Consider the following 27054-nt stretch of genomic DNA (forward strand, 5'->3'; position numbering starts at 1 on the left):
TGATTAAGGTCTACTTTTATTTGCATAACTATTTCGAAGATCTGCGCAAATCATTTTTCATTAACTTTTCAAAAGTAAGTGGTGCTCACTCAAGCGGAAATATTTTTCGACAGCTCAACGTCATTTGCCTAAATGGATCTGTACCAATGTTAAAATGTGGAAAAATCTTCAGGATATCATAAATGTATAATTTTACATAATTTTTTCTAAGTGTAAACTTTTTTTTGGATACGCACTGTATAAGATGACGAAAAGGAAAGTTTTAATTCCCATTAAAAATTGAACTAAAATCGCAAAGAAAAATCACTTTTTTTTCAAAAGGGGTTAGGTCCATTTCAGTTTTGTTGCAAAAGGGGTTAGTTAATTTACACAGATTTTTTAGGAAAAAAAAAAAAAAAAAAGAGAACAGGTAGATTTCTTTTATACCAAATTTTATGTCCTCATGGTAGGGTATCATGAAAATTTAGTTTCGCATAGGAATATTGCAATATGGAAGAATTTAAAAAATTATTTTCTTGGAGTGGACCTAACGCCTTTTGCAACCAAACTCTTCTGAAGAGCTCATTTGTCAAAAGGGGTTAGGTCCATTTATCATAAAGTTTATTGTTTTCTGTCTCAAAACCTCTAAATTTTTAGTCGCTCTGATGATACCAAAGAAAATTTGAAATTCAAATGAAAACGTGAATATGGCAAAGAAAAATTACTTTTTTAATCAAGAAAGATTGGATTCATTTCAGTCTATTTGCAAAAGGGGTTTGGTCCACAATGATAATTTTTGAAAAAAAAATATATAGAAAAAATTGAAGACAGGTAGATTTCTCTTATACCCAATTTTATGTTAAAGGTCAAGTCCAACCCAGTATAATGTTGATTTGAATAAATAGAGAAAAATCAAACTAGCATAACACTGAATATTCATCAAAATCGGATGTAAAATAAAAAAGTTATGACATTTTAAAGTTTCGCTTATTTTTCACAAAACAGTGATATGCACAACTCAGTGACATGCAAATGAGACAGACGATGATGTCCCTCACTCACTATTTCTTTTGTTTTTTATTGTTTGAATTATACAATATTTCATTTTTTACAGATTTGACAATAAGGACCAACTTGACTGAACCATATAGTATTAAACAATGCTAATTCCAAATGTTTAGGGAGAAATCAATCGTTATTTCACTGGACAATGAGGATAAAATTAGAATACTTCATATTTCGTATAATAAAATACAAAAGAAATAGTGAGTGGATGATGTCATCAGTCTCCTCATTTGCATACCGACCAGGATGTGCATATAACTGTTTTGTGAAATTAAGCAAAACTTTAAAATGTCATAACTTTCGTATTTTACATCCGATTTTGATGAAATTTTCAGTGTTATGCTTCGTGGATTTTTCTCTTTTTATTCATATCAACTTCTGGTTGGGGTGGACTTGTCCTTTAACACGATAGGGTAGTACATGTACATCATGACAATTTAAATTTAGTTTCTCACAAGAATATTGCAATAATTAAGTGAGAATAAAAAACATGGTATTTCTCAGAATGTCCAAAGTGGACCAAACCCCTTTGCAACTAAACTCTTCATATATGAAAATATGAAATTATGATTTTGTGAAATAACATGAGAAATGGAAAAGTGGGCCGGAGGGGGATCATCAGTCGAATTATTGTATAGTTAAACTGCAGGGCGCCAAGCATTTTTGCATAACTGAAGAGGCCTACCCTGCAGTATAAAATAAATAAAACCAATAAATGAATAAATAAATAAATATGAGGAGTAGGATTGGAGGGTCCGTAGCCGCGTGGTCTAGGCGTCTGAGACAAAATGAAAGTGAACTATGTGCACTGTTAATGTCAATTGTAACTTAGAGGACAAGTCCACCCCAACAAAAATTTGATTTCAATAAAAAGAGAAAAATCCAACAAGCACAACACTGAAAATGTCATCAAAATCAGATGTCAAGAAAGTTATGGCATTTTGAAGTTTCACTTAATTTCACAAAACAGCTATATGCACATACTGGTCGGTATGCAAATGAGGGAACTGATGATGTCATCCACTCACTATTTGTATTTCTTTATATGAAATATGAAAATTTTATAAATTTCTCCTCATTGTCTTGTAAAACAAAGTTTTATATCTTCCCTAAATGTGGAATTACCATTGCTTTAACATTTTATGGTTCAGTCAAGTTGGTTATGGTCAAATCTGTAAAAATTGAAATATTGTACATTTCAAACAATAAAAAATAAAATGAATAGTGGTCTAAGTTAAACCTGACTTCAGAATACAGGCCTATGACTTTATATTACCAATCCTGCAATATACGAGTGGTCTTTGTGGGATAGAGTAGTTTTCTTCTATCAAAGTCATTTTTTTAGAGCATGTAGGTTTTATTTGGGAATTGGTAAATACACACCTAACAATGCTGTTATGGGTGAAAATGGGTTGGAATCCCCCTTTTTATCATCAAAGTATAATCGGTAGCGAGGTTAATTGTGGAGTAATTTAAGTAAACTCAATTATTGGCGCTATCCAAGTAAAATCTTTGCTTGATCTAAGTTATTGGAAAATAATATGGAATTAAAAACTGGTGTTATAGGTTTAAAGAGTTATCTGTAAAGCTACAATGTGGTATTCAAATTGAACCTTGTTCATGTTGCGAGTATATGGCAACTTTGTAAAGTCAGTGTCTGATGCTTGTAAAGTAGATATAGAGGATAAATGGAAAAAGCGTATTTTGATGATGCAAGGAGAAATTAAGCAAATGCAAAAAACAAACTCAGAACATATCATAATTTTAAGCAATAATTATCCACTTCAGGCAATACTAACTAGTGCCAAAATAGATAAAATAGATGTGCATTTGCACTGTTTATAGATGTGGATGTGCTCCTATTGCAATTGAAACTGGGCGTTATCAATTCCATACGAAGAACGTTTTTGTATCATTTGTAATTCTGATAATATTGAAGATGAGTTCCATTGTTTTATGATTTGTCTTGCCTATGAAATGTATAGTTTACCATTGTAATCAATACTATTTCACACATTTACCCTGAGTTCAATTATCTAACCACTTTAACAACAATTTATCCTTTTATGTCTTCTGATATGCACTCTGCTCAATAGACAGATATGCAAATGAAATTCTCACTATATGTAAAGTAATAATATACTCAAGAAATATTTGACCTCCATATATTACCCTTACTTTCGGTCCAGTTGCCCAATTCTTATACCTTTTTTTCATACACGTATATACTTCATGGTTTACATGTAGGTATTGTGATTTTATATGTAACCATTTGATCACTCATAGGCCTTTTGAGGCCAGCCTTCGAGCCTTGCACGTAAACTTTAATGTTGACCTGAAAATGACCTTTGACCTTACCGTGTGACCTCCGACGGCAGCAGAACATGCACGTCCCCCAAGTCCATCTACCATCCAAGTTTGGTTGAAAAGCGACTTACGGTTGCAAAGTTAGGTGTCATAAGAGTCTTGCATGTAAAGTTTAACGTTGACCTGAAAATGACATTTGACCTTACCATGTGACCTCCGACTACAGCATAACATGCAGGTCACCAAGTCCATCTACCATACAAGTTTGGTTGAAAAGTGTCTTACGGTTGCAGAGTTATGTGTCATAAGGTTTGTGACGGACGGACGACAGACGACGAACGGACGGCATTTGGATCCCTAAGTCTCGCCTTCACCTCTGGTGGGCGAGACAAAAAGGATATGACATCCACACTATCCCTTAAAATTCTTATGATTTATATTAAATGAAATCATGATTATTATATGTATTTTCATACATGTGCTTGGTATTGTTACAAAATAATTCAGAGGAATGATTATCTTACACATAAAGTTAGTTGTCAATCCAGTTGAGGCCTAATTCACTTTTGGTGACCAGAATCAGAAAATTTCATCTAATAAAACCAAAAAGAATACTAAAGGTATAATATCATTAGCTAAGTTGGCTCATCGCGTCTTTAATAATCCAGGTTAATAATAATATATGTGATTTGTAGTGCACCAAATCCACTCTGCAGAGTGCCCAAGGCGCAGAAGATGAAGACAGGCATAGCACCGTTTTACTAGAATAATGCCAAACCTTAAAATGTCATAAATTTGTTATTCCTTGTCACTGTTTAACTTACCAGAATTTTTTTCATCTATTCAAATCATATTTTTTACTTAGCCTGGAGCATCTGTTTGAGGACTTATATGAACATCAGAAATCGTAACAACAAAAAATAATGAACTCAACAAAATGCATTAATATTTTACCAGTTCTCTCTTTAATATGCCATCATTCTCATATATTTGTTAAGTTTACTCCTGATATTCTTCAACATTAATAATGCATTTACATTGAATTCTGTAAAATCTCTATCAAGTCACTTAGTCTTCATAATAAAGCATGCTTCCAAAAAAAATAAAATAAACATGTCAACTACTGAAAATTAAGGGGCAAGTCCACCCCAACAATTTTTTTTGAATAAATAGACTGAGAAAAATCCAATAAGCATAACACTGAAAATTTCATCAAAATCAGTTGTAAAATGAGAAACTTAAAACATTTTAACTTTTGCTTAATTTCACAGAACAGCTATATGCACATGATATGCAAATGAGGAGACTGATGTCATCCACTCACTCTTTTGTATTTCATTATATGTAATATTTTAATTTTCTCCTCATTGTCAAGTGAAACAACAATTAATTACTCCCTGAACTTGTGGAATTAGCATTGTTTAATATATGTGGTTTGGTCAAGTTGGTGCTTCATTTCAATTCTGTATAATAGGAAATATTGTTTAATTCAAACAATAAAAAACAAAAGAATTAGTGCGTGAAGGACATCATCGTCTGTCTTATTTTGATGAAATTTTTAGCGTTATGCTAGTTTGATTTTTAACTATTTATTCAAATCAACATTTTTCTGGGGTGTACTTTACCTGTTATAGGAATACATGGCAAACAGGACATATCAATCGTATGCCAGTAAATAATTTAAAATGTCATTGTTGGTCCTGTATGAGAAAGTGAAAACAATCCATTTTCTACATAACTTCAGCGAGGAAGAGTCGCTCATCAAACAGGCTGGGATTCTTACATGTATGCATAATGGGATACAATAATGTCTATAGAGTACAGGCTACAATTTTCGGGCCACCCTCAGATTTAAAGAAAATCATACAATACACTGCGTTCTGCATTCATTCAAATACAGTGATTCTGTGTTTGGTTTGGCAGTTCCATGACATCACACAAGCATGTTTCCAACTGTTTCTGATCGCACTTTGTCAAACCCCAGTCTGTTTTCATAATATATTCAAATTATATGCGTAACTTTAAGGTAAGCATAAAATTTGAATATTTAAAGCAAAGGTTGTTTTTTGACAACCTGAAAGCTTGTCAGAGGCTTGTCTGACATAGCAGCAAATAATTCATGTCAATCTGCAGATATTCAACCTGTCAATCACATCGTAATCCTGCCTGAAATGTCGAGTCTTCTCTCCCGCTCCTGCTCTACAACTCCACTAGCCAACTCAAGCCAGCCTTCTCTCATCTACTCAATCTTCTCTCACCCCTCCATCTCAACCAGCCTTCCACTCAAGACTCTCATCCTGCCTACTGCTCAAGCTTTCCACTCTTTCTGGTTTACAGTCCTCTTTAAGACTACACTCATTTCCGAAAGATACTCTACTTTCTAACCTCTCCATTTATCTTCTGCCTCTATCCACTTTTATCTCAGTCCTTTCCAGGTCTTTACATATTGTGCACCATATAAACAACTTCAGGGATTGTTTATGCCACCATGCAAACCTTCAATCACCTTCTGCTAGAATCCAGTTTGCAGATATTATTTGGTGCTATGTCACCACCTCTAGGACAAACTTCTAGATTGTCAAAAACCATTGGTTTAAATATATTCAAATTTTATCCATACCTTAAAATTTTGCATTAAATATGAATATATAAAGAAAACCAGCTAGGGTTCTTGGAAACATGCTTGTGTGATGTAATGGAAGTGTCTTGGCCCATTCAGTATCAATACATTTGCTTATATGTAGAATGCAGTGTAATGTTTGATTATCATTTAAATCTGAGGGTGGCCCCAAACTTTTGGCCTGTACTGTTTGTACTTAAATGTAATTTATATTCATCAAATGGTATATTGGTTTGATAAAGATGTCAAAAGAAGTAAAAATCAACCTTTAATAATATTTACAGATGACGAATGTTTAAATAGCCTGGCTTGCAATGAATTCAAAGATGAAAAGGGACAGTACGTTGAATCTACATAAATCAAATCTCTTTGGGAAAAAGAAATCCCCTGAAATGAAAATTCGGCAGAGAATATGAAGTGTGGGTTTTTATTTTCTTTAATCAACCACAAAGGACTTACCGGGTATGCCCTTTCACATTGATCACAAACATAGGCCCGAATTCACAAAGGTGGTTTTTAAAACCCACGGTTGAGTCCATGAGTTATGCAGATTTCCTGTATAAATTACGCTTATTTTACCGCGTATATTAAGCGTTGTGGCCCAGTGGATTAGTCTTCGGACTTTGAAACAGAGGGTCGTTGGTTCGAATCCCAGCCATGGCGTAATTTCCTTCGGCAAGAAACTGATCCACAATGTGCTGCACTCAACCCAGGTGAGGTAAATGGGTACCGGTAGGAAGTAATTCCTTAAAAAGCTGTGTGCGCAATGAACGCCTAGCTTAGCTGGGTAATATAGGAGCGCCTTGAGCACCTAACAAGGTGGATATGTGCACAATATAAAGACCCTATATTATTAAAAATTGTCCAATGCTGATGCGCGTTTTTGTCAGTGCGCCAAATTGACGTCTGTTGCCATGGTTATCCACGCTATTTTATTCATGAGTCCACTCTTCAAACAGTGGACTCATGAATAAAATAGCGTATCTAACCATGGTAACAGGCGTCAATTTGGCGCACTGTGACAAAAGCGTGCATCAGCATAGGACATTTTTTATACACTCGCCCGATACGCGCTAAATTAAGCGTAATTTATACAGGAAATCTGCATAAACCATGGATTCAACCGTGGGTTTTCAAAACCACCTTTGTGAATTCGGGCCATAGGGTTTATCACATGGATGGATTCGTTTATGTGCAGTGAGCTTTTGTATTTGATGCCTTACCACATTGATCACAGACACAGGGCTTTTAACCAGTATGGATTTGTTTGTGTACTGTGAGATTGGATTTTTCATTAAATGCCTTACCACATTGATCATATACATACATGTAGGGCTTCTCACCAGTATGGACTCGTTTATGTCTTGTGAGGCTAGCTTTTCGACTAAACACTTTACCACATTGAACACATTCAAAGAGTTTCTCACCTGTATGGATGCGTTTATGTTTTGTGAGATCATCAGATCGATTAAATGCCTTACCACATTGATCACAAACATAGGGCTTCTCACCTGTATGGATCCATTTGTGTTTTCTCAATGAACTTCTGTCACTAAATGCCTTACCACACTGATCACACTCAAAGGGCTTCTCACCAGTATGGACTCGTTTATGGCTTGTAAGCCTAGCTTTTAGACTAAACACTTTACCACATTGAACACATACAAAGGGTTTCTCACCTGTATGGATGCGTTTATGTCTTGTGAGATCACCAGATCGATTAAATGCCTTACCACATTGATCACAAACATAGGGCTTCTCACCTGTATGGATCCGTTTGTGTTTTCTCAATGAACTTCTGTCACTAAATGCCTTACCACACTGATCACACTCAAAGGGCTTCTCACCAGTATGGACTCGTTTATGGCGTGTGAGCCTAGCTTTTTGAATAAACATCTTACCACATTGAACACATGCAAAGGGTTTCTCACCTGTATGGATTCGTTTATGTGTTATGAGATTGGATATTTCATTAAACGCCTTTCCACATTGATCACATAGATAGGGCTTTTTACCCGTATGGATGCGTTTATGTGTTTTAAGATGAGATTTATGATTAAATGCCTTACCACATTGATCACATCGATGGGGCTTCTCACCTGTATGGATACGTTTGTGTACTGTGAGATTGGATTTTTTATAAAATGCCTTACCACATTGATCACAAACATAGGGCTTCTCACCTGTATGGATCCGTTTGTGTTTTCTCAATGAACTTCTGTCACTAAATGCCTTACCACACTGATCACACTCAAAGGGCTTCTCACCAGTATGGACTCGTTTATGGCTTGTGAGCCTAGCTTTTTGAATAAACATCTTACCACATTGAACACATGCAAAGGGTTTCTCACCTGTATGGATTCGTTTATGTGTTATGAGATTGGATATTTCATTAAACGCCTTTCCACATTGATCACATAGATAGGGCTTTTTACCCGTATGGATGCGTTTATGTGTTTTAAGATGAGATTTATGATTAAATGCCTTACCACATTGATCACATCGATGGGGCTTCTCACCTGTATGGATACGTTTGTGTACTGTGAGATTGGATTTTTTATAAAATGCCTTACCACATTGATCACAAACATAGGGCTTCTCACCTGTATGGATCCGTTTGTGTTTTCTCAATGAACTTCTGTCACTAAATGCCTTACCACACTGATCACACTCAAAGGGCTTCTCACCAGTATGGACTCGTTTATGGCTTGTGAGCCTAGCTTTTTGAATAAACATCTTACCACATTGAACACATGCAAAGGGTTTCTCACCTGTATGGATTCGTTTATGTGTTATGAGATTGGATATTTCATTAAACGCCTTTCCACATTGATCACATAGATAGGGCTTTTTACCCGTATGGATGCGTTTATGTGTTTTAAGATGAGATTTATGATTAAATGCCTTACCACATTGATCACATCGATGGGGCTTCTCACCTGTATGGATACGTTTGTGTACTGTGAGATTGGATTTTTTATAAAATGCCTTACCACATTGATCACATGCAAAGGGCTTTTCACCTGTATGGATTCGTGTATGTGTTGTTAGATGATTTACAGTAATAAACGCCTTACCACACTGATTACATACATAAGGTTTCTTTTCAAGTATCATATTTTCCATATTTCCTGTTTTCAAAATTATCTTTTCACCATGCATAGAATCATTAATTTCACACATGGATTTTTGCATTTCTCCTTCAACAAACTTTAAAATGCTTTCCTTTGACGCATATGATGGCAAGACAACACCATTAAGCCCATGTTTGTACTTGAGATGCCTTGCTAAGATGAGAGGAATAGCATAGACTGATCCACAATACCCGCATCTGTAGATTTCACAATCTTTAAAGAAAAAAAAATACATATTCATCAATTATTTGAATGATTCATTGAGGTGACAGGTGCCCTATTACGTTCATCTATCATTAAATCTATATCCCACCGCTATAATGCGGGAACCTACATATTTCAGGTGACCCATATTTTGTTTCCCTCATTTAATAAGTGGTAAGCACCTTGCAGCTTCCCATGAGAGGTTATTATTTATTTTTATTTTTTTTACTTCAGCTGTATTTCTCATTTTCTTACATCATAGTTTAAACTCTTACTGGGGCTCTGCCCAATACGGACAGGAAAAATAGGAAATTTTTACTTGTTTTACAATAATTCCATGTCCAAAAAGTCACTCATGATTGAGATGAAGACCAAAATGAAAGTCTGAACGATGCAAAATGACACAGAATTTGCAATATAAACAATTTTAACTGAAAACTGGCCTGCCAAGTCACGATGTGCGGAGCACATGGGGAGCTACATGTAGCTGTGCTTTCTCTCTCTCTCTCTCTCTCCCCCTCATCAAGGTTGAGTCTCCAGGAGGGGGATTACACTGTGCCCCAGTTTAAATTATCTCAGCTTTGTCCAGAAGTGGTTTCAAGTATAAATGCTAGGTTATTAATGTATTATGTAATTATGCAGTTATGTGTTGATGTGTATTTTGTGTCAATGAAGTTGTATTTAGGAATTGTATTCTGGGTATGGGGCAGATCAAAGTAAGGCCCCATCCTCTTGAGACAATGACCTTGCTTTCCCGCCTTTTTAGGGGGTAACTCAAATGCTCAATGTGCCGACACCCTATAGGGATGATTATAAATGTATTGTGGCAATATCCCGCCTTTTTAGGGACCCTCTTATTCCCAATGTAAAAGTGTGAGTGGGTGAGTGATTCCCTATGTCTTGGGTTGTGTGGAGCCAGCTAGCAAGAGCAACTATAGGAAGAAGGCCGGGTCAGATCACTTTCTGGAAAGGAGAGAGACCGCTTGTCTCCAGCTGCTCTGACTCTCCAAGGTCATGTTTCTCCTTTTGAAGATTTGTTTATTTCATGGCCAGTTGGTGAGATTTTAATCTGTCTTTTGAATGATTGGAAGAGGAGCTGTAGGAGTATGACACTAGCACTGGCCTACATTATGTAGTGGTATCTGTCCGGAGTATTGGCAAAGGCTGTTTTCCTTGTTATAAAAGAAAACTGTCGTCATTGGTTGAATCTCTTCATTATCATAATGCTATATTATTACTGTGCTGAAAGGACTAGGTGTATATATTACAAAGGGCAAGAATAACACACACACAAGGTATCCTTGGAACAGGGGAGCGTTTCATGAAAGGACTTGTCAGACATTTTATCCTACAAGTACTGTTTTATCTGAGAGTTACTATGGTAACAGTGCCTCTTGGCCAATCATAATCAAGGAAAGTTGTCAGACCTGAGAACTTGTCAGACGAAAATTTCGATGCAATGCTCCTCAGATATAACATTCTACATTTCACAACGCATTAAAATAAAACATTTGCCAAAGCTGTTGTCATCCGAACCATCGTATCACACATATGACGGTGCAAACCCATTTTAGAGAAAATCGGCTTCAAAGTTTACTACAATTTCCAAACTTTGTTCCCCAGCCTTACAACATAATCCTTGAAAGAAAAATACATGATCGGAAAGACCAAGACAATTGCTTGACATTTGTAACTTCATTTTTACATAAAACCAAGAATCAGAGAAAATATCGCAAAAGAGCTACATACTTATAATCTTGGTTTGAGCTGTTTATATTTTCTTTGTACATGAAAGCCATAGGAAATGTAACAACCCTGACCGTGAATTAAATGCACGTTATCAGTCAAAACGTTGTATCGCTCTTCCACGTGCAAAGTCGATGACGGTTCGGCTGACCACGTATTTGCATATTAAGTGAACGCAGCTATTGTTTGCTTTGCTACTGTACTCGTTTCCAATGGGATTTGCGCATTTTATCAACAATTTGTATGGCATCGCCGTGAAAATCCCAACATATCTCAGAAACTAAAATAAATTGCTGCCTAGAAATTTAAGTATGTAGAACAGGGCCCTGTTGCAAAAAAATTTATGTCATTATGACATAAATTTCGATCATGACATAAAATCATGCATAGCTTATGCCGTTGACATAAATTCTGTTGCATAAAAATATTTATGTATTGTTTTAGCTTATGACGCGATTTAATCATCATTACATAAACTGAATAGTCATGAACGAGCCTGTTGACATAAACTTGGCATAAGTTGTCATTTTTCAGCCGCAGCAAGTTCTTGCGAAAAAGGATCATCGGCTTCCCATTTTGACGGGATAGAGGCATATTTTGGTATGTATCCAATTTCATTGTTATATATCATAGATAATAGATCTATCTCACGTTCTGACTAAAAATTAAAGTTTCTTAGTATAAAGAGATATTTTAAATTAATCATTATCGCCGTCAATTTTATGCAATGATTGCTTGTAAACTCTCCGGCTGCTTTTAGCCGTACAACGCCGGCAGTGCTAGCCGGAGGTTCCGGCGTCTGACACAGACAAATAATGCATAGAATCAACACCGTCAGAAAACAGTTTTAAATGATCTTCACGACATTGGACATTGTTTTTAAGGTTCCTGTGTCGGATGAACATGCGTGTCGGATGAACATGCATGTCGGATGAACATGCGTGGAATGAACACCGACAGAAAACAGTTTTAATTCATCTTCACGACATATTAGACATTGATTTTTAAGGGTTTTTTTAGAGCACCCCCGCCCTTTCTGGAAAATTCTAAATCTAGTCAGTATATTGGTAGTCTTTCTAGAGTCTAAATTCTAACGTTAACAAGTTAGATCTAGTCTAGGCCTAATGTTAGATTCGACTAGACTAGTCTAGACCCTCTAGTTAGGGCCTAGACTAGAGTCTATCCAGCTCTGTCACTCACTGACCGTCGCGTCAGAGCCAGGCCCTAGACTTTCTAGCCCTCAGTAAAGTCTAAGACAAACTAAGTAAGAATAAGTTAGGGCCTAGCCAGGCCAGACCTATAATAAGTTATAACAGAGCCTATGTTAGTAGATAAAAAAGAATTAGGCTAGAGAGTAGAGCCTAGGTATGGCCTACCTCAAGCGAGGGTTCGTACATGTATAGGCTCCACTATAGATAGTACGTACTTCACTACCGCTACCGTCCGCTCCACTATCAGATACAAATGAGATAGGTTGAGTGGAGGGTAGCGGTAGTGAAGTGTATTGGAGCCTATAGTATACGAGCCCTCGCCTGAGGTAGACAGGGCCAGGCCCAAAGCCTATATTAGCTATATTAGCTTGGCCCCTTTTAAGTTCTAGTCTAGATCTGCAGTAGTCAGTAGATATATTCTGATCTAGTTTTCTATCTAGGGTCTTAGTTAGACTTAGACTAGTCACTAGACCTCCCAGGTCTAGATCTAGATCTAAGAAATTTTAATTTGTCTTGGTTAGCCGAGCTGGCTCTACCATTGTATTACTGCTTTACTAGATCTACATGTAGGCCTACCCCGGTTTGGGCCTTGGTTCTGGCCAGGGAATGAGGTGGTGCAGCCCTGCCCCTGGACCGGGTCTGGCTTGGGTTCCTTCCATTCATGCTTTTATTATAGATCAAAATCGAGACCTAATTCGGGACCCAATCTAGTTTAGCAATACAAGAGATCTGAAATAGATGTAGCTCAGGCAGAACGAACGATTGCTTGTAATTTATTTGTATATTCTAGGGCCCAAAATTGAAACTGTCTTTGCATCATTAGTAAGCTAATCATTTGTAGGGCCTATCTATCATAGATTATCTAACACTATGGATCTACTAGAACTACAAATGTTACTCTAGATCCATTCTATGTCTAATCTTAAGCCTGGCTTCTTAACTCTGACATTAAAATTCAAATTGAGTCTAGTACTGTAGGTTCTAACTTAGACCTTTGGAAGGCGGGGCCTCTGCTGCCTACGCTACGGTGGTGGAGCCCCCTGGGTTTATGATAGAGCTATGGAATAGGGTAGTCTAGCTCTAATATTGTTTTCTAATGACAGGGGTAGAGGCCTAGATCTAGTCAAGATTCATCAGTTGGAAGATGTGCACTACAATAACATGTAGAGTATTAGACCCTAGCCCTAGGAGCGAGTTGGGGGGGGGGGGTCCCTCTCTGTTAAGCAAAAAAAACTGAAATGATTGGTGTGTATTGTGATAAAATAATATAGAAAACCCTGGGACACCCTCTGTGTTAACAAAGACTGGAGACTACTGAACAGGATGGGAAAGAAGGGGGGGGGAGAAGAATTACGCACTGAACTAATTAATTTAAACACTGAACTGAAAAGACATGTAATTTCACAAAAAAACTTGTCTGATGAGACTGATGACTACATTGTATGTTGATATCTAATATAGATATTAATGTACATCTTCGATTTATATTTTAGACTCTTCCAATTTTAACAAAAGCAATGAGTTGAACATGCAGTAAAAAAAAAGAGATCTACATGTATGTATCCTCTGTGTTTTCTGATTTGAATATATTCTCTGCAAGCTGGCTGCTGGCCTGTAGACAAGCTACCTGTTTGCTAAGTTTAATACACTTCTGAGGATATAGTGCACATTTTAGTTCTTTGATTTGTTTAACAGGTTAAAAACCTTATCAAATGCCTTTTCTATTAATTTTAAACCAATGCACAAGTAATATGTTTGGAGAAAAGGCATTTCCATTACCGGTAACTACAAGATTTGGTTTCTGATCTGTGGATAAAAATAACCATGATAATTGAAATTCTCTTGATGACTGTTATCAATAATTTTTTATACTATTTTCTATTTCCTTTACCTATTTACTCTAAAGGATTTTTCAGATAAATTATTAAAGGGGTGCTTTTTTTTAGAAAAAAAAAACCTTGGCAATTTGAATTTTTAAAAATCCCAAATTTTTGTATAAATAATAGAATTATAAGGCCTACAATTTTCTTACCTATCAAAACCTATCTTCATTAGAAGTATTCACATATTGCGTGTGTAAATCATTTTTCTAACATATTTTTCTAACAGAAAAAAGGAATTTGAAGCCTTAATGAAACACTTGTACTCTCCTTGCAATATTGCATCCTAAGTGATAAAGGTGCAAAAATTGACCTTGTCATTATTGTTTGCACCCAGAAATGTTCGTTTGCACAATAAAAGGGGCAACATTTTACCTTTTAAGGTGCATAATAATATTACTTAAACATTAAAAATGTTCAAATCTTTTAACCTTTATTACATGGTTCAAATCTGCTACACCCATAAAGGTGCACAAATGAGCATAATTGCGCTCATTGGCACTCCTTATTGTACCAACCCCTAAGGTTCAAATTTGAACCTTCTTAGTGTTTTCATCAAACCATTTCAAGGTTGAATGACTAGACCTTATTTGCCTTTGATTAGTATTCTCAATGCACTCATGGATAGAATTCATTTTTACACAGTTCTGAAAATAGCCAGTGAAACTGTCCCAACACCCCTGTCAAATATATTTGACAAAATCTGTAATGATTAAAATATTTTTTTTTAAAGAAGGAACTTCAGTTGTTTATTCAAAATGTAAATATGAATTCATTCTCATATGTCACTATTAAAAAATTTGTATTCACTTTCCTAACAGTTGAACCACACAAACGGTGAGAAGAGGTAGAAATAAAGAGGGGGATTGCAACTGGAAGGAGATGGAAGTCCAGACACTCTGCCACTGTGTGCCATTGAACAAGAAATCTCTTTTAGTATGAAGGTAAGTTTTTATATAAAGTTGTGTTTATTAAATATTCTACTTGTAAATACAAGTATACTATACGGTAATATTTATTCTAATTTATTTTATTGTTTTTAAGAGCGGTTGTAAATGTGATGTACTGTTATATATCATTCATTTTCAAATATGAATCTCTTTTACAATTCATCTCATACAATTCATCTCAACAAAGAGACTAACAATGTGAGCTTACAAGCATAAACACAATATAAGTGCATTTAGGAATAAAATAGTGGTAGGAGTAGAAGGGAGAGGTCGCAAGTTGATAACATAAACATGACCTTGACCTCAATTTTGTGTTGTTGTATTTTTTCGCCAAATATGAACATTTTCTCCAATGACTTGATTGAAATGAAATATATTCTTACAACCATATAAGGGTATACAAAATAATATTCGGAGACTATTAACCCATTTTTTATTTTACATTATATACATTTTTTTTATTTAAGCCTGTGATTGCAATCTCAAAAGGCTCTTTCATAATCTTGAAGAGATACATCATACATGCACATGTATGTGAACACTCTACTATTATAAAGTTGAGTTGCTAAAGTTGTTTTCACTTATTATTCTTATAATTTCAGATTATTCAAGGGTCAAGACTGTTGAAGACGTGACGACATGGACCTGGTTGCACATGGCAAGGGAACTATCTGGTTGTACCCTGAAGTATTCGCTTTAAGATTTGAAAATTAGCAAAAGTACTAATTTTCATTTTTTCAGAGATAATAATCATTATATTGACATTGTGGATATCTTTTTATGATTGTTATCATAAAATTATTATAATGTTAATGATGATAGGTCATAATAATACAAATGAATTATAAGTAGAAAAGAAGACAACCAAAAATGAGGAGGAAAAGAAGAAGATGAAGAAGAAAAAGAAGAGGAGGGGTGGAAGAGGAGAAAAGGAGAAGAATAAATAACATCACTGTGAGTTCCTCTTCATGATATTACATAAATATTTGTCTCTTTTAAATGAAAATATTTATTAAGCATAAAAATAGGATTTAGTTATTCTTGTTTTTTAAGACGTATTATTATGTATCATGTTTGTAGTTGTACACTTGATTGAGGTACATGTATTGTATTCATTTAGGATATAAATAATATGTTTTATTTGAATCCATGTACCTCTTTAAAGGACAAGTCCACCCCAACAAAAAGTTGATTTGAATAAAAAGAGAAAAATCCAACAAGCATAACACTGAAAATTTCATCAAAATCGGATGTAAAATAAGAAAGTAATGACATTTTAAAGTTTTGCTTAATTTCACAAAACAGTTATATGCACATTCTGGTGGGTATGCAAATGAGGTGACTGATGACGTCATCCACTCACTATTTCTTTGGTATTTTATAATATGAAATATGGAATATTCAATTTTTCTCCTCATTGTCAAGTGAAAGAACGATTAATTCCTCCCTGAACATGTGGAATGAGCATTGTTTAATACTATATGATCAGTCAAGTTGTTCCTTATTGTCAAATCTATAAAAAAAGAAGAAATATAGTATAATTCAAACAATGAAAAACAAAAGAAATAGTGAGTTAGGGACATCATCGACTGTCTCGTTTGAGTTGTGCATACAATGTTTTGTGAAAAATAAGCAAAACTTTAAAATGTCATAACTTTCTTATTTTACATCCGATTTTGATGAAATTTTCAGCGTTTTGCTAGTTTGATTTTTCTCTTTTTATTTAAATCAAAATTTTCTGGGGTGGATTTGACCTTTGAATCATATTTATACAGTCATGATTAAAGGACATGGGACAGGTAACAAGATTACATTGTTTTACAAATTTTAGTGTGATTTTATTTTAAAAGTAATAAATTTACATAAAATGTCATTCTTTTTGCTTCATCTCTTTGTTCGTTTTTTTTTATTGAATCGGGAGGGGGTGGAGTGTGGTAAAAATATGATTTGCCCCTCAGAACACACTTGTTTCTCTCCTAAAAATAGTAATTAATATTTGTAGAAAATTGTATGATTGTTTTTTTATGAACTCTGAATATTGTCCCATAAATTGTCAAATTAGGAAAATAATTGATTGAGATGAAGATTTGAAGTAGGAAGGGCGAGAAATTAAAAGGAAATTCATATAAAAGTGAGAAAGATCCAGAGATGCAAAGATATATATATATATATAGGGAATAATGAGAGGGGGGGGGCGAGGTGAAGTAGAATGGGAAAGGGAAAGAAAAAAGTACTATAAATGTGAAGGAGTCATTAACAGAGATAGATGTATTGAGAATTGAAGAGATAAGTTCCGAGAATGATAGTGGGCCAATCTCGGAGGGAGGATGATAATGAAAGGGGAAAAGAGGATAAAGCATTTTTTTTTTTGGGGGGGGATTACATTTGATGAGAGAGAGATGGACAGAAAATGGCCAGGTGCTCAAAGATGAAAAAATATAAATGATGGGTGACAGTGGTATTGACATATTATATAATGTTACCATGGCAACACGATTTCCGACACATGTAAAAAAATGTCCTGTATTTGTCTTTACCTCGAGACCAATGTGTGAGCCAAATTTCATGAGAATTGGTTGAAAACTAATCAAGTAGTTGGAACCAATATATTTTTACCCAATTTGGGGCTTATAATATGTTGTAACCATGGCAACACAACTTCCAACACACACAAAATATGTGTCTCTCACACCTTTACCTCTCACTCAATGTGTGAACCAAATTCCAAGAGAATTGGTTGAAAATTTATGAAGAAATTAAAACTGAAAGTATTTTACCAATTTTTTGTCATATAATATGCCTTTACCATGGCAACATGATTTCTAACACACAAAATAGGTTTTGGAGCTCGGGGAAGCAATCGCAATTCCAACACCAACGCCAAAACCGGACTTGAAGTCATCCAATGTGTGTACCAAATTTCTTGTTTAATCACATCTGAATTAAGCACAAAAGGGGCGATTCTAGACTGAAAGTCAAAGTTATTATCATTATTTCGGGAGGGAGGGGTGGTGCTTGAAAAACATGAGACGTTGATATATTAAATTATAATATTATTCTAAGGAAAATGTCCTATCCTAAAAAAATAAGCACAATAACTTTTATGCTTAGGCCTAGCTTTGCTTATAAAAATAAGGGAAATATTTACGATAATTATATTTTTTAATATTGAAAGAATACATCTTAGGCTATCCAATGACACAAAAATTATTTCGAAACTCCAAGTAAAACTCAATATATCATCAAAATTACAAAGGGCATAATTATAAAAAATAATCCTAAAATTACCCTTAAGTCACTTATTGCACAAAGCCGCAGGTTATGTCTTGATTTTAATCACGACATAAATTTATGTCATTCAAATGGATTTATGTCATGATGTTATGTCGTGATTTATGACATAAAGCTTTATGCAACGGATTTATGTCAATATCTGTGTTTATGTCATGATTTATGCTGTATGACATAAATCGTGACATAAATCATGACATAAATCAATACATAAACTTTTTTGCAACAGGGCCCAGGTCTTTTACTTTCAATTTCTGCAAAAATCTCAAAATAATTTTTTGACCATATTTGACTGATACAACGGTTCAAATGAACGCCGACGATGTGATCTCACACATCAATTTTCGAGAAACCAATATTCCTGTTGCATTCTAGTTTTCAAGAGCCAAATTAGGAGATGGACTAAATCATCAAGCCCCTTTAGTCATAAACAAATTCAATATTTCAGGGTATGGTTTAAGATTTTGGGGCTACACACACTTACCCTTTTCAATTATGGATTGGAATTGGGTTAGAGTCTTGCTACCTCCTGAAGCTTCTTCTGCCTTCTGATCACATGACAGAATGATGAGATCACCTGACTTGGTCCTCTGATCACCTGATGATATTGGATTGGTTTGTGTCTGGGTAATTTCATCATAGTTCTTCCATTCCAGATCATTGATTTTCCCTTCTGCATTGTGATTAGCCTCACCTATTTTTGCCTTCTGGTCACACGATGGAGAGATGAGATCACCTGACTTGGTCCTCTGATCACGTGATAATATTGGATTGGTTTGTGTCTGGGTAATTTCATCATAGTTCTTCCATTCCAGATCAGTAATTTTCCCTTCCGCATTGTGATAAGCCTCACCTAGCAGATTGCCATCATCATCATACTCAGTCTCTAATTTTATAGTAAACTAAATATGAAGAAACAAAGAATTAAAAAAATCAAGTTACTAACCATTCAAAAAATAAATTAAACCAAACATTTTGACATGTAAGATAATGCAACAAAAACACATGCTATTAGCAATATACCAGCACACTGTAAGTAAAATTACTATAGAAATGTGGGATCATTATTTAAGCATATGCCAGAACTTAGCCCAGGACATCCTTTCATAATGCTGATTGTAAGTTAAGAATAAGAGTGACTTTAAAAATGACTGGTGAACTATCGCCAATTCAATATATTATTTATTACAAGAAAGGATCACCAGTCATTCTTAAAGTCACTCTTAACTTAATACGAACAGCTTTATGAAACACCCACCTGGATTAAAAAATGTATTATCTTGTCATCATTGGCAGTTAAGTATGTACTAATGTGTCCTAATGAGCTCAGAGACACGCAAATATTTTCTCGCATGCTTGTACTTACTGTATTCAAATTCTCTTTATGTAACTCATTCTTCTCTGCATGACATGTATTTCCCTGTTGATTATGAACGTCAGAAGACCCTAGAGAAGAAAATAGATGGATTACTAAACTACACACCGGCAAATATAAACCCCTCAAAAAAAGTTTGGAAATCTGAGTTTGGCCATTAATTTCTCCCAAATTTACACAATGCATGTTTGATATCATTCAAAAGATCATTCAATTATCTTTAACTCTATGTCCGCCATGCACGGAATCCCCCATTGCCGGATTAATTCTGTGGACACCAGAAATGGGTGCTCTGGATTTGCATGCGCAGTTTACATGGCTGTAACTTTTTTATGCTTTTTCCTACAGAAAAATGTTCTACAGTAAAGTTGTAGAGTATGAAATTAGCTTTCTATTGATGTTTATTTTATAAATATTTACTTCTGTTTAGAAGATATATATCACTGATCAATGGAAACCTTCAAGTTTCAATTGGCAAACTATAAGTGTACCGGCTATTCATTCCCAGATTTTTACAAAATATGAGAACTTTGGTGAACATCATGTAAGATGATGCAAAAGTTCAGATTATAAGCTTTCTATACATAACAAATACATGGGTGAAAATAAACAAGCTACTTATAACCCCTTAGTCAAAGAATAATAGTACAAGCCCAATACTCTAAGCCTAGGCTATTTTTTTTTCAATGGCAAGGCAGGAAGTGCAGCTTAGGGAGCTTAGCTTTTGTGATTGATAGCATTGTTTCTTGCTCTTATTGTGACCCCCTGATAGAAATGTAATGAAAAATCAATATGCCTTCTTGGGTATATGTGGTAATGATAATGTATTGCAATGCTGTAGATGAATAGACTGTTTGACACCTCTCCCCTGTGACTCTGACATGTATTTGCAAAGTAGTTTGTAGACTCAATACAAATAATTTCCCTTGGACTCAGAATCACTGCCCTCGGAATCAGAGTCAGCCGCTGGAAGTGAAGCCATAATCGAATCTCGAACTTCATCGGGAGAGAAAAGTCGCTGTCTCCTTCGACCAGAGACCATCTCAAAACTTGTGGAAACAGTCCAAACAATGTCACTTTTCTCAAAAAAGTCGAATGGGAACGATATGTAATCAACTAATGTCAGGGAGCGTGCGAGTGTTTAGAACGCGATGCGAATAACACAATGGCGTGTGTACACACAATCCAATATAAATCAATGTAATCGGATTGTCGTGAGATTTGTGCCGATCGGCGTACTTGGCGAAGCAGCAAGTGTGCCAGTCGGCGAACTTGGCGGACAAAGAGTTAAAATGATACCATGCTTGTTATGACCATGCCATCACAAAAAGAGCTGGGGCGGTATTCTGAAAACGTTCTTATCTTAATTTTGTTCTTATCTACGTCACGTTCTCAAATTGGTATTCTGAAAACGTTTTTATCTTTTTCTTATCTTTTGTTCTTATCTTTTTCTTATCTTGCTTTCCATCGATGCTGAGCGCGTAAATTTATAATTCGCGCATATGATACAAAAGTGCGCTAAAAGATAAGAACAAAATAAAGATAAGTGGTATTCTGAAAACGTTCTTATCTTTTTTCTTTCTTATCTCTTTACCATATTTATGATAATATTTAAGATAGCTAGAGGGTTATCACATCTTACGCTGTCCACCTTCTTTCTTGCTAAAAATCGATGGCCACTGGTAGTAACAAGTATTCCTCCCAACCTTTTTTTCATTCACCCTTTATTTTGCCTGTCTCTTTTTTCTATCCCTTTTTTCTTTCTTTCTTTTTTTCTTTATTCCTTTCTTTCGTCCTTCCTTTCGTTCTGTCTTTCTTTATTTCATTTAGGCCTATTTCTTTTCGCTTTTTCTTCCTTTCTATCTGTTTGTCTTTTTTCATTTCTTTCATTCTTCATTTTGTTTTATTCTTTTGAATCTTTTAACTTCTTCCTTATTTTTTTTTGCGTTATTTTATTTATTCTTTCTTTTTCTTTTTTTAAAATGAATTTATTTCCGTTAAAAACAAATAACAATACATATAAAATTATACATGTGAATTGATAAATGAAAAACGGGAGGATGGCCCTGCTCAGCAACATCAATCATGGTGCTGCTGGTCTACCGAGGGGTCCTTCCTTTTTTATTTTCCCTTTCCGATTTTTTTACCTTTTTTTCTTTACTAAGTTTTTTTTCTTTCACCTTTTCTCTCTTTCTTTCTGTTCTTTTTTCCTTTCTTCCTTCACTTTATTTATTTTTGTAATCTTTTTATTTCTTCATTTTTTAGGGTAAATTATACTTCACTTTTTTCTTTATTCTTTCCATTAATCTTTCTTCGTTTTTCATTCATTCTTCATTTTTCCTGCCTTTTTATTTTCCCTTTCTTTTTCTTTCCTTCTTTGAATTTACCTTTCTTTTTATCTTTATTTAGTTTTCAATTTTGCTTTACTTTTCCTTTCATCTTTTATCTTCCCTCTCTTATCTCTTTCTTTCTCTCCCTCTCTTTCTTTATATCTTTGTTTCATTTTCCCTTTTTCTCTCTTCCTTCACTTTTTACATATTTTTATTCCTTCCTTTTTCTACTTTCTTTCATTCGTTTTTTCTAACTTTTTTTGGTTCTTTTTTCCTTCATTTTATCCCTTTTAATCTGTTTATTTTGTACTTTTTCGTTTTTTCCCCTTCAAGTTTTTTATTCCTATTCCTTCTTTATTTTTCCTTCAATTTTATATTCCTCTTTTTATCATTGATTATCATTCTATGTATTCCTCCTTTTTCTTTCTTGTATTCTTTCCTTTTTATTTCTTTTCATTTTTTAAATTTTCTTTAAAGTTCCTTTTGCTTGCTTTCTTTCGTTTACCTTTTCTTTCTTTCATTGTTTTCTGCATTGATCCTTCTATTTTTTTAAATTTCTGCTTCATTCTGACCATTTTCTGTCTTCTTACTTACCTACTTACTTTACTTATTTCGTCCTGTTTTATTCATATTCGTAACTGCTTTCTTTACCTTTTTTCTTTACTTTCTTTCTTTCTTTATTTTGTGCACGTGTCTCGAAATAATAATCAGTCATTGCGTATAAAATGCCTATTTCCCGCAGTGCGCAAGAAACAGTGCACGCGCAGCGCCCATGATATTCTCTACACATAAGGAACGCTTTTATTGGTTAAACTGCCAATATAAAGCGCATTTTGATTGGTAATATCTTAAAAATGGGCGTGTTGAAGATAAGAAGGAGGCAGTCCTTACAGAGATAAGAACGCGTTAAGAAGATTTTCAGAATACCGATTTGCAATGATTTTAGCGTCTTCTTATCTCATTGAGATAAGAACAAAGATAAGAACGTTTTCAGAATACCACCCCAGGATTCAAAAGTGTTGGATGAGGTCTGAATTGAAAAGCTGCAAAACGAACAGAAAAAGTCATGAAGGGTCAATACAGAACATGATTCTTTTGTCTGTGTCAATCGAGATGAAAATCCATTCAAATCAAGCCCCTGCTTCTTCATTTTTATGTTTTGTAGCGGTTTATGAAGTGATTCTGTAAGATAACATGGTTTGAGTCGTGGTTTGAAATACCCATGCATGTTTGTTTCTTATGTGTTTGCTTGTTCAGAGGTGTGTTTGATTGCATGTTAATGTTGATGTTAAGGTGCATGAAAACAATAAAAAGAAACCGCTGAGAAACTCACTCATCACCATGGAAAAAGAACAGTGACTTTCAATATTGTGTCATTTTGCAACTTTTGAATTTTGACCTTGCCCCACATTTCAAAGCACTGCAACTCCATGTGAACCATAATCATATCATGAAGGGTATCATTTTAAAGAGAATTAAATGATCAATTTATTGATATTAGTTACACATTGATATTTACTAAAACCGAGGAGAGATTATCGATCAAAGTCAGATTAAACTTTTTTTTTGTTTATATTGTTATAGAATGGGTACACTAATGATGCATGGCCAGGCATGCATCCAGTAATTACTCATCAATGGTTGTAAAAAATGGATTTTTCTCCAGAAAATTCAGTCATTCTATCAAACAAATGATACACAGGTTCTTGTATATTAATCAATGCCACCGCCATTGCTGATGTAATTTACATAGTCACTCAACTTCAATTTTTTGTTAAATACAGTTATGTTCTGGAATCATCTTCAATTCCAATCAATCAGCAACAATTTTATTCTGACTCTGGACAATTGTGAATATTTGTGATACATCATACAACACATGACTCATTAGGCCTTAATAATTGAAAGACAAGACATTTGAAAATCACCTCAAAATTTAGTGCGTAACTTTCACAAAGAAGGTGATATTATCTTTATTTTTCTAAGGACACAATCAACAATTTACTTTTGCATAAATTGCCCCCAAAACAATATCTGTCAATAGAGCAAGTCACAATTTCACAGTGTAACTTTCTGTTGATATTATATTGCTAGTTACATACATGTAGAAACATGTCAATTCACAAACCTTTTGTCTCTGTCCCCTTATCGTCACTTTCCTCAATTATCTGTTTATGAATTCCTTGCTGACGCTGCATGAACATTGGTGGGTTGACCTGTACCCCTGTGTATGAAAAAATAAAAATTGCTTTTTCAACGTTGGTATGAAACACCAATATTGACCAAAAAAATGAATATTATTCAAACAAGTTTCCTATGAAAAGATAATAATCTGATTATTGATAATGATAAGATATACATTGAACGTATATAATCGCTTACAGATTTATTTATTGTTACCCCTGTAAATAGAATCAATCATTCATTCCTGCACACAATGCATGCACATTCCCCACTCCCTATGGAGTTTTCCAGCATATAATTAAAATAGAATGCCCAATAATAGTTACATTTATATTACGCTTCATACATTACATTTCTCAGCAATAATAACCCCGGTCATCAGGTCCTGGCATGCCCACACACAATTTACAGTATGCACTTTCTCCGCTCCGTTCCAAAAAGAGTTCCTAGTCTCAATATTTAGGAATACTAAATAGACTTTCACACCCTACCGGGTAGGCCTACCCATATAAGACCTGGGCCCCATTGCATAAAAGTTACATGGTAAGTTTACCATCCAATGGTAAACTACCATGGTAACAATGATCAACTGCCAATCAAAATCAAGGATTCCATGAAAGATGCCATTTCGTGGCAAAGTTTCTATAATGGTAAGTTTTATGCGACGGGGCCCTGGATGGAGTGGCACGGTACGATAGACGCCTTGCCAAAGGACGCTAGGCTGAAGTGGGATTCACACACGTGACAAGTGGCCTAGCTTAAAAGAATTTAAGGCCTGGACTACCAATGCTGCATAAAAGAACACCTCAAGATTCCTCAAACAAAAGATATAAGACTCTAATTTGCTGACATTATGGCCCAAATTCACAAAGGTGGTTTTGAAAACCCATGGTTGAGTCCATGGTTTACCGGTATTCAGATTTCCTGTATAAATCACGCTTAATTTACCGCGTATCGGGCGCGTGCATAAAAAATGTCCTATGCTGATGCACGCTTTTGTCACAGTGCGCCAAATTGACGCCTGTTACCATGGTTTAGATACGCTACTTTATCCATGAGTCCACTGTTTGAAGTAATTTATACAGGAAATGTGCATAAACCATGGACTCAACCGTGGGTTTTAAAAACCACCTTTGTGAATTCGGGCCTATAGCTCTCACTTTACATGTAGGTTGTTGTGAGCATGGAAAAGACATAATAGAACCAAACTTCAGTGACTCAATTGATGAAATTCTATTGGGCAATTTCAACATGTACATCCGACGGTCTGACCCCATGTTTGAGGGACCTTCATGAAATTTTCTCTGAATTCTTGTTCTTTTGACAGTCTGTAAAGCTCCCCAAAAGGTTGATTATTTTATAGAATTGCCTTATTGACAGCTTATTGTACCTATATATACCTTCTCTCACGACCCCCAAATTTTCAACATTTTTTTTCCCGAAATAATGAATGGACAAAAGCTCCATTGACAAATTACTGCACCTACCAACTTGTATCATCATCTCATAGTTTTCCTTGACATTCTGGATACAAATCCTTTCGTAATCGCTGATATCTGCCCATTCATTGGCTGTGAAGTAAACCTGGACATCTGAATATTCATCTGTCATTGGCAGAGGCATGGTGGCATCACTTTACTTGGAATCCGAAGTGAAGAAACCAAGATTTTCCTAGGATGGAGAAGGATAAATTAAGACGAGTACCAAGTCTCATGCTTTATTTAGGATTCTTGCTAATCCCCCCCCCCATTCCCTTCTCATGGCTGTATTAACGGTCTATCCCCAGATACACAATTTCAGAGACAGTCTCCAGTTTGGGAGACCAATATCTATTTCCTCTGTTCTCATTTGCTGCAAAAGGATTACCTTGGCAGCAAATAAATATGTGATAAGCAGATTCCTCATGAAAAATTACCCCTTTCCACCGTCTACTTTAAAAATTCACCGTCTACTTTCGCTTTGAAAAGGATTTTTGTTGTCACCCACACTAAACAAATGGGCTTCTGACCTCAGTGAGATTTGCGTGCTGTCACCAAGCGAAAGATAATGACATCAAGATGGCTACGTAAACACGGTGGCAAATTTTTCCCGTCTTTTCGTAACATTTTTCTCGTTTTTTGAATGAATTCTTGTTTAAAGATGAAATTGATATCGTAGAAATGTCGGAAATGAAGTTGTATCCCATGTACATGATTTTAGGGCTAGATCTTTACTATTGTACTATGAGTGCCCATGGCCGATCCACGCCGTATACCGGTACGTGCCGTACGCCACCAGCACCGCGCCATTCGAACTCGACATTGAAAGATCAAGACTACAGTAGAAGGCTTCGTTCCTTGAAGTACAGTACAGAATGCGAAGAGGGGATATGATAAAGACGTACAAGATCATGATCAATTCAATGGCATTGATGATTTGAACAAGGACATGTTCTTTACATCTGCATCAACTCAGACGACACGTGGACATCCACATGCAAATTGTATGTGAAGTCTAGAACTAGAAGCAGACTAACCCAGAGAGCTCCGGACCGCTCGCGGGCTGGAGCTCTCTGGGCCTGGGTTAGAATCAGACTGGATGTTAGAAAAAATACTTTCAAGTTTCAGTGCCAGAGTTGTAAATGACTGGAACTCCTTGCCGCAGAGATAGTTACTGCATCAACGTTGGACAGATTCAAGTCACAGTTAGACAAGTTTTGGTCTGCAGTGCAATATACTCACCCTACTAACTCTGGCACAGCACACATTATATAGTTAGATGGAGATAGCAACAGTGATA

General features: G+C 35.3%; 1 protein-coding gene and 1 long non-coding RNA gene across 2 annotated transcripts; one reads left to right on the plus strand and one right to left on the minus strand.

Annotated features, from left to right (window-relative positions):
• Positions 1–4293: 4293 nt before the first annotated feature.
• LOC129263851 (zinc finger protein 678-like) lies at positions 4294–25953 on the minus strand. Its single transcript, XM_064100826.1, has 7 exons — positions 25764–25953; positions 24221–24316; positions 19754–19833; positions 18872–19289; positions 8323–9318; positions 5595–8154; positions 4294–5493 (listed from the first exon to the last, which is right to left on the minus strand). The coding sequence occupies exons 1-6, from the start codon at positions 25897–25899 to the stop codon at positions 7220–7222; spliced, it is 2661 nt and encodes an 886-aa protein (XP_063956896.1). The 5' UTR covers positions 25900–25953; the 3' UTR covers positions 4294–5493; positions 5595–7219.
• On the plus strand, positions 11568–16970 carry LOC135154520 (uncharacterized). Its single transcript, XR_010293867.1, has 3 exons — positions 11568–11655; positions 14968–15090; positions 15699–16970. It is a non-coding gene; the product is annotated as an uncharacterized LOC135154520 (long non-coding RNA).
• Positions 25954–27054: the final 1101 nt, after the last annotated feature.

The sequence above is a fragment of the Lytechinus pictus genome, chromosome 6, assembly GCF_037042905.1.
Source record: "Lytechinus pictus isolate F3 Inbred chromosome 6, Lp3.0, whole genome shotgun sequence".
Classification (NCBI taxonomy): Eukaryota; Metazoa; Echinodermata; class Echinoidea; order Temnopleuroida; family Toxopneustidae; genus Lytechinus; species Lytechinus pictus.

Bases quoted from the DNA above. Each gene is read 5' to 3' on its own strand.
- LOC129263851 (XM_064100826.1), bottom strand. From the start codon at position 25,899: ATGCCTCTGCCAATGACAGATGAATATTCAGATGTCCAGGTTTACTTC. The intron at 19,834-24,220 runs GTTTGTGAATTG...TTTCTTCTCTAG, and splicing joins TAAGGGGACAGAGACAAAAG to GGTCTTCTGACGTTCATAAT. The intron at 8,155-8,322 runs GTGAGAAACCCT...GGATCCATACAG, and splicing joins ACATAAACGAATCCATACAG to GTGAGAAGCCCTATGTTTGT.